The 9,393-nt window shown below is 40.3% G+C and overlaps 2 protein-coding genes across 2 annotated transcripts; one reads left to right on the top strand and one right to left on the bottom strand.

Moving 5' to 3' along the window:
- Positions 1-1,537: 1,537 nt before the first annotated feature.
- LOC142486753 (uncharacterized) lies at positions 1,538-5,621 on the top strand. Its single transcript, XM_075585209.1, has 2 exons — positions 1,538-4,078; positions 4,608-5,621. The coding sequence occupies exons 1-2, from the start codon at positions 1,538-1,540 to the stop codon at positions 5,619-5,621; spliced, it is 3,555 nt and encodes a 1,184-aa protein (XP_075441324.1).
- Positions 5,622-5,887: 266 nt separating this feature from the next.
- On the bottom strand, positions 5,888-9,165 carry LOC142486754 (uncharacterized). The gene is made up of 2 exons (XM_075585210.1): positions 7,600-9,165; positions 5,888-5,896 (listed from the first exon to the last, which is right to left on the bottom strand). The coding sequence occupies exons 1-2, from the start codon at positions 9,163-9,165 to the stop codon at positions 5,888-5,890; spliced, it is 1,575 nt and encodes a 524-aa protein (XP_075441325.1).
- Positions 9,166-9,393: the final 228 nt, after the last annotated feature.

A 9,393-nucleotide genomic window follows, 5' to 3' on the forward strand; every position in this document is an offset into this window, starting at 1 on the left:
CAAACACACACACTCATCTCATACCCACAAACTACCAACAAAAAAAACACACACAGCCAACACACAAACACTAACACATTAAAAAAAAACACACACACACTACACTCTCACACCCTACACTCACACACACTCACAACTATCACTCATCCACACAACACTCACACACCACACACTCACTATCACATCACACACACACTCATCCACACAAATTAAATATTACATACACACACTATTCTGCCACACACACAACCAACATTCACACAAAACACAAACACACACATTTCAACACCTAAACAAACACACACCACACAACAACCACAAACATAAACCCCTCAATACTGTCACACTTAATCCATTTACCAACATTTCACAGACCACCACCGGATGCCTTCAACACCTCGACACCTGAACGCTGTGCCCAAACACACAATACAACTATTGGATCCAACTGACCCTTCACACAACAACATCAGGAAGTATTCAAAACACAATCGCACACAAACACTTCACTAACATCACACACCACACCTACCTCAACACACACACATCAACAACTTTTAACAACACATCACAACTTACACACACACACAACACCTCTACAACACCTAAAATAACGCACATCACAACATCAACACAAACCACACATCTTCACAACACAAAACATGGCACCCAAAAAACACCTTCGCAAAACAAAACATACACACCCTGGCAATGAAGGTGACACGCACACACACACACCAAAGATATGTACTGCAACACACAATGCACACACCCATTTCACACACATTGAAATCCACGCACACAATGCAAACAAACAACTCACAACGGAATACACAATACGTCAAGAACAAATCCTCACAACCACAACATCAACACCAACACATTACACACACCAACATCACACACTAATTCCATATAATACACACACACCAGGTACATCAAAGGGACAAATACACACACAGCATCCTAACACAACAAATTTACAACACACACACACACATCACCTTCTAATGAAACACTACAGCGCCAAACACGCCTTGCACAACAAAGAGACAGAGCCAGAATCAGAAGAGCAACACAACGACAACAACAACAACAAAAATACAGACACACACCCACTACATCAACAGACGATCACACTACAGAACACCAACAACGTACTACAACATCCAGACCCTCAGAGACTACAGAACAGCATGAGGCACGCCTTGCAAAAGACCAACAACGTGCTACAACATCACGAGCCGCAGAGACTCCAGAACAACATGAAATACGTCTGGATAAAATGCGACTACGAGCTACAACAATAAGAGCCACGGAGACTACACAACAACATGAAACACGCATTGCTAAAGACAGAACAATACGGCGCACATCAAAACAACAACAAAACACACCAACACACACACTACAACAACCAGTACAACACACACATACTACATGTACGCATTCAACAAATTACACTTTGCTACGTGCCGCTTTCATATATAATCCACACATACTATACCAGCAACATCCAAAGGTCAACATTGGACAGATGGACACTATATGTCACTACTGTCAAGCAAAAAAATTCCACCATGAATCAGCTGGAATGTGCTGCAACAATGGCAAAGTTATGCTACCACCTCTACACTCAACCCCAAATCCACTTCTTTCATACATGTCAGGGACAACTTCTGAATCTAAACATTTCCTACAAAACATACGCAAATACAACTCCTGTTTCCAAATGACATCCTTTGGTGCTACATCCATAGTCGAACAAATTGGATTTAAAAGTACTTTCAAAGTACAAGGTCAAGTTTACCACAGGGCCGGCTCTCTTCTCCCATTACCAGACCAACATCCACAATTCTTGCAAATTTACTTCATGGGTGATGAAGAACAACAAGCTGATCAACGATGCCATTGGATACCCAATACAAGACGTGACATTGTCATCTCCTTACAAAGGATGTTACATGAACACAACCATCTCATTAACACATTCAAAACATCACTTGAACGCATGCCAACTGATGACTATCAAGTCATTATCAGAGCCGACAAAACACCAGTGGGTCAACATGAACGTCGCTTTAATGCTCCTCAAATCAACGAAGTCGCTATTGTTATAGCGGGGGAACAATTTAATACACGGGACATTATTCTTCAGCGCCGCGGTCAGTCACTCACACGCATTTGTGAAACACATCGCTCATATGATGCACTTCAATACCCTCTCATACTTTGGAATGGTGACGATGGCTATCACTTCAACATCATGCAAGTAGACCCAACTTCAAAGGCAAACACTAACAAAACTGTCTCCGCTATGGACTTCTACGCTTACAGATTAATGATACGAGATGCATCGCAAAACCACATTTTACATTGTCGACAACTATTTCATCAGTTTATTGTTGACATGTATGCTAAAATTGAAAGTGAGCGTCTTCTATACATACGCTTACATCAAAAACAACTTCGCGTTGATCAATACATACATCTCAGGGATGCTGTTGGCAACGATGGTAACGTTGACAACATAGGTAAAATGTTCATTCTACCAGCAACATTCACGGGAAGTCCTAGACACATGCACGAATATGCTCAAGACGCTATGGCATATGTTCGAGCATATGGACGACCAGACTTTTTTATTACATTTACATGTAATCCAGCTTGGCCAGAAATAAAACAACAACTTGGGGATGGACAGTCACACAGCAATCGACACGACTTAATCGCAAGAGTATTTCGCCAAAAACTCATCACATTAATTCACATCATCACTAAGACTTATATATTTGGACAAACACGATGCTGGATGTACTCAATAGAATGGCAGAAAAGAGGTCTTCCACATGCTCATATTCTTATATGGCTCAAAGAAAAACTACATTCCATTGACATCGATAACGTTATCTCTGCTGAGTTGCCTAATCCAGAAGAAGACCCTATACTATTTGCAATAGTCACTAAAAATATGATTCATGGACCATGTGGAAACATTAATATTCATGCACCATGTATGAAAGACGGTAAATGCACCAAAAAATTCCCAAAACCATTCATTGCAGACACACAAAGTGGAGATGATGGATATCCTCAATATCGAAGACGCGCTCCCACAGACGGTGGATACACAGCAACAATTACTATTCGCAACAACAAACACATCCAAGTCGACAACAAATGGGTTGTTCCATATTGTCCACGTCTAACTAAAATTTATAACGCATACATTAATGTCGAATACTGTAATTCTGTTAAATCAATTAAATACATTTGCAAGTATGTCAACAAAGGAAGCGACATGGCCATTTTTGGAATCACTAATGAACACATGCGTGACGAAGTCACACTCTACCAGCTAGGAAGATATATAAGTAGTAATGAAGCCGTTTGGAGGATTTTCGCTTTTCCCATTCACGAACGACACCCAACCGTTGTTCACCTCACTGTTCATTTAGAAAATGGACAGAGAGTATACTTCACACCTGGCAACGCAGAGGCAGTTGCTGCTCAACCACCAAACACAACTTTAACTGCCTTCTTTCAATTATGTCAACAGGACTCTTTTGCACGCACATTGCTTTATCCAGAAACTCCACGATATTACACTTGGAATGCATCCACAAAACAGTTCAAGAAAAGAAAGCAGGGCATACCTGTTCCAGGAACTGATGCCCTTGCAAGTGAAGCCTTAGGCCGTGTCTACACAGTTCACCCAAACAACGCTGAATGCTTCTTTCTCAGAATTCTACTTCATACCGTTCCAGGCCCAACTTCATTTGACGCTATAAAAACTGTCAACGGTCAAGTGTGTGAGACTTATCGAGAAGCTTGCCAAAAGCTTGGATTACTAGAGGATGATCAACACTGGAATACTACATTAGCCGAAGCTGCATTACAGTCATTGCCAGCCAAAATTCGAAATCTTTTTGCCATTATCCTTACCACCTGCAACCCATCAAACCCCAACACTCTATGGGCCACATATCGAGAAACCATGAGTGAAGATATACTCCACAAAGCACAGAGAGACAATCCATCACTCAATGTTCAGTTTTCACCAGAGATTTTCAACGAGGTACTCATATTGTTAGAAGATACATGTCTCTCCATCAATAACAAAACACTACTTCAATTAGGTCTAGAAGCTCCCCAACGTCATCATCACGATGTACTCAATACAGACCTTATGCGAGAGAAACAATAAGATATTTCCGTACTATAAACAATATGTTGCTACAAGAAAACCAATGTTAATTCCACAACAACTTAACACCTATGACAACATCATGCAGCACATAAACAACGAACAAGGTGCAATCCTGTTTCTTGATGCTCCAGGTGGAACAGGCAAAACATTTCTCATAAATTTACTCCTTGCAGAAATAAGAATGCACAATCATGTTGCACTTGCACTTGCATCATCTGGCATTGCAGCCACTCTTATGGATGGAGGAAGAACTGTGCACTCAGCTCTTAAATTACCGCTAAACATTGCTCATGAAGAAAACCCAACATGTAATATTACCAAAACATCTGGACAAGCACGTGTTCTTCAAATTTGCAAACTTATTGTTTGGGATGAATGTACCATGGCGCATAAAAAATCACTTGAAGCCCTTAATAGAACCTTGCAAGACTTGCGCAACAATAAACAAATAATGGGTGGTGCTGTCATTCTTTTAGCTGGTGATTTCAGACAAACACTTCCAGTCATACCACGATCCACACCAGCAGACGAACTTCATGCATGCCTCAAATCCTCTATTTTATGGCGACATGTCAAACATTTCCCATTAACAACCAATATGCGAGTCCAACTTCACGGCCACTCAAATGAACAACTTTTTGCACACACCCTTCTTCAAATAGGTGAAGGTACTTTACCTACTGACTTCACATCAGGTGAAATTGCTTTTCCCACACATTTTTGTCACATGATGACATCAATTGAAGATCTCATACACCACGTCTATCCAAATCTCTTACACAATTACACAAACCACCAGTGGCTCTGTGAAAGAGCCATCCTTGCTGCCAAAAATACTTATGTCAATGACCTAAATCATCAAATTCAAGACATTATTCCAAACACAATTACTCAATACAACTCAATCGATACAGTTGTGGATTGCGATGAAGCCGTTAACTATCCAACTGAATTCCTACACTCCCTCGAACCATCAGGGATGCCACCACATCACCTTCGCCTCAAAGTTGGAGCACCCATCATGCTACTTCGCAACCTACACACACCTAACCTTTGTAATGGAACCAGACTGTGCATAAAAACATTGATGCCCAACCTAATTGAAGCTACTATCTTAACTGGCAACGCCAAAGGCCAAGATGTCTTCATCCCCCGCATTCCACTAATTCCAACAGACATGCCTTTTACTTTCAAACGCCTACAGTTCCCCATCAAACTAGCTTTTGCTATCACCATTAACAAAGCACAAGGACAGTCCATAAAGTGCACTGGTATCAACTTACAATCACCATGTTTCTCCCACGGACAGTTATATGTTGCGTGCTCTAGAGTTGGATCCCCCCAACAATTGTACATCTTTGCTCCAACTGGAACTACCAAAAATGTGGTTTACAAACAAGCATTACAATGAACATAGACTTTGCTACATTTACATCAACTCTAAATATTGCCATAACAACTTACAAAAAACACAAACACACCCAATGCACTGCTGTCATCTTTTATTACAAAATTATTTTACAACACACACTTCAACATTACATTAAATACACTACTCTCAACAATGCACATTAACATCTTTCAACAAGCCTTTCCAACAATCACATTTTCACAAATAACTACCGTAACAACTAACATACACTTCGCCCATTTGACCTCATATACATGTGCTTTCTACTACTGTTGCTGTACAAACACAATTGTAACTAATATTACATAACATTCGCAAAAAATTACAACTTTCACATACAGCATTTACACATACTTATTCACCCTTCACATCCTGAGTTTTTTGTAAGTTGTTATGGCAATATTTAGAGTTGATGTAAATGTAGCAAAGTCTATGTTCATTGTAATGCTTGTTTGTAAACCACATTTTTGGTAGTTCCAGTTGGAGCAAAGATGTACAATTGTTGGGGGGATCCAACTCTAGAGCACGCAACATATAACTGTCCGTGGGAGAAACATGGTGATTGTAAGTTGATACCAGTGCACTTTATGGACTGTCCTTGTGCTTTGTTAATGGTGATAGCAAAAGCTAGTTTGATGGGGAACTGTAGGCGTTTGAAAGTAAAAGGCATGTCTGTTGGAATTAGTGGAATGCGGGGGATGAAGACATCTTGGCCTTTGGCGTTGCCAGTTAAGATAGTAGCTTCAATTAGGTTGGGCATCAATGTTTTTATGCACAGTCTGGTTCCATTACAAAGGTTAGGTGTGTGTAGGTTGCGAAGTAGCATGATGGGTGCTCCAACTTTGAGGCGAAGGTGATGTGGTGGCATCCCTGATGGTTCGAGGGAGTGTAGGAATTCAGTTGGATAGTTAACGGCTTCATCGCAATCCACAACTGTATCGATTGAGTTGTATTGAGTAATTGTGTTTGGAATAATGTCTTGAATTTGATGATTTAGGTCATTGACATAAGTATTTTTGGCAGCAAGGATGGCTCTTTCACAGAGCCACTGGTGGTTTGTGTAATTGTGTAAGAGATTTGGATAGACGTGGTGTATGAGATCTTCAATTGATGTCATCATGTGACAAAAATGTGTGGGAAAAGCAATTTCACCTGATGTGAAGTCAGTAGGTAAAGTACCTTCACCTATTTGAAGAAGGGTGTGTGCAAAAAGTTGTTCATTTGAGTGGCCGTGAAGTTGGACTCGCATATTGGTTGTTAATGGGAAATGTTTGACATGTCGCCATAAAATAGAGGATTTGAGGCATGCATGAAGTTCGTCTGCTGGTGTGGATCGTGGTATGACTGGAAGTGTTTGTCTGAAATCACCAGCTAAAAGAATGACAGCACCACCCATTATTTGTTTATTGTTGCGCAAGTCTTGCAAGGTTCTATTAAGGGCTTCAAGTGATTTTTTATGCGCCATGGTACATTCATCCCAAACAATAAGTTTGCAAATTTGAAGAACACGTGCTTGTCCAGATGTTTTGGTAATATTACATGTTGGGTTTTCTTCATGAGCAATGTTTAGCGGTAATTTAAGAGCTGAGTGCACAGTTCTTCCTCCATCCATAAGAGTGGCTGCAATGCCAGATGATGCAAGTGCAAGTGCAACATGATTGTGCATTCTTATTTCTGCAAGGAGTAAATTTATGAGAAATGTTTTGCCTGTTCCACCTGGAGCATCAAGAAACAGGATTGCACCTTGTTCGTTGTTTATGTGCTGCATGATGTTGTCATAGGTGTTAAGTTGTTGTGGAATTAACATTGGTTTTCTTGTAGCAACATATTGTTGTAGTACGGAAATATCTTATTGTTTCTCTTGCATAAGGTCTGTATTGAGTACATCGTGATGATGACGTTGGGGAGCTTCTAGACCTAATTGAAGTAGTGTTTTGTTATTGATGGAGAGACATGTATCTTCTAACAATATGAGTACCTCATTGAAAATCTCTGGTGAAAACTGAACATTGAGTGATGGATTGTCTCTCTGTGCTTTGTGGAGTATATCTTCACTCATGGTTTCTCGATATGTGGCCCATAGAGTGTTGGGGTTTGATGGGTTGCAGGTGGTAAGGATAATGGCAAAAAGATTTCGAATTTTGGCTGGCAATGACTGTAATGCAGCTTCGGCTAATGTAGTATTCCAGTGTTGATCATCCTCTAGTAATCCAAGCTTTTGGCAAGCTTCTCGATAAGTCTCACACACTTGACCGTTGACAGTTTTTATAGCGTCAAATGAAGTTGGGCCTGGAACGGTATGAAGTAGAATTCTGAGAAAGAAGCATTCAGCGTTGTTTGGGTGAACTGTGTAGACACGGCCTAAGGCTTCACTTGCAAGGGCATCAGTTCCTGGAACAGGTATGCCCTGCTTTCTTTTCTTGAACTGTTTTGTGGATGCATTCCAAGTGTAATATCGTGGAGTTTCTGGATAAAGCAATGTGCGTGCAAAAGAGTCCTGTTGACATAATTGAAAGAAGGCAGTTAAAGTTGTGTTTGGTGGTTGAGCAGCAACTGCCTCTGCGTTGCCAGGTGTGAAGTATACTCTCTGTCCATTTTCTAAATGAACAGTGAGGTGAACAACGGTTGGGTGTCGTTCGTGAATGGGAAAAGCGAAAATCCTCCAAACGGCTTCATTACTACTTATATATCTTCCTAGCTGGTAGAGTGTGACTTCGTCACGCATGTGTTCATTAGTGATTCCAAAAATGGCCATGTCGCTTCCTTTGTTGACATACTTGCAAATGTATTTAATTGATTTAACAGAATTACAGTATTCGACATTAATGTATGCGTTATAAATTTTAGTTAGAAGTGGACAATATGGAACAACCCATTTGTTGTCGACTTGGATGTGTTTGTTGTTGCGAATAGTAATTGTTGCTGTGTATCCACCGTCTGTGGGAGCGCGTCTTCGATATTGAGGATATCCATCATCTCCACTTTGTGTGTCTGCAATGAATGGTTTTGGGAATTTTTTGGTGCATTTACCGTCTTTCATACATGGTGCATGAATATTAATGTTTCCACATGGTCCATGAATCATATTTTTAGTGACTATTGCAAATAGTATAGGGTCTTCTTCTGGATTAGGCAACTCAGCAGAGATAACGTTATCGATGTCAATGGAATGTAGTTTTTCTTTGAGCCATATAAGAATATGAGCATGTGGAAGACCTCTTTTCTGCCATTCTATTGAGTACATCCAGCATCGTGTTTGTCCAAATATATAAGTCTTAGTGATGATGTGAATTAATGTGATGAGTTTTTGGCGAAATACTCTTGCGATTAAGTCGTGTCGATTGCTGTGTGACTGTCCATCCCCAAGTTGTTGTTTTATTTCTGGCCAAGCTGGATTACATGTAAATGTAATAAAAAAGTCTGGTCGTCCATATGCTCGAACATATGCATAGGCGTCTTGAGCATATTCGTGCATGTGTCCGAGACTTCCCGTGAATGTTGCTGGTAGAATGAACATTTTACCTATGTTTGTCAACGTTACCATCGTTGCCAACAGCATCCCTGAGATGTATGTATTGATCAACGCGAAGTTGTTTTTGATGTAAGCGTATGTATAGAAGACGCTCACTTTCAATTTTAGCATACATGTCAACAATAAACTGATGAAATAGTTGTCGACAATGTAAAATGTGGTTTTGCGATGCATCTCGTATCATTAATCTGTAAGCGTAGAAGTCCATAGCGGAGACAGTTTTGTTAGTGTTTGCCTTTG

The sequence above is a fragment of the Ascaphus truei genome, unplaced genomic scaffold (genome assembly GCF_040206685.1).
Source record: "Ascaphus truei isolate aAscTru1 unplaced genomic scaffold, aAscTru1.hap1 HAP1_SCAFFOLD_973, whole genome shotgun sequence".
In the NCBI taxonomy this organism is placed as follows: Eukaryota; Metazoa; Chordata; class Amphibia; order Anura; family Ascaphidae; genus Ascaphus; species Ascaphus truei.

Coding starts and splice junctions, on each gene's coding strand:
- LOC142486754 (XM_075585210.1), bottom strand. CDS start 9,165: ATGGTAACGTTGACAAACATAGGTAAAATGTTCATTCTACCAGCAACA.
- LOC142486753 (XM_075585209.1), top strand. CDS start 1,538: ATGGACACTATATGTCACTACTGTCAAGCAAAAAAATTCCACCATGAA. Junction 4,079..4,607: donor CACCAGAGATTTTCAACGAG/GTACTCATATTG, acceptor GCGCATAAAAAA/TCACTTGAAGCCCTTAATAG.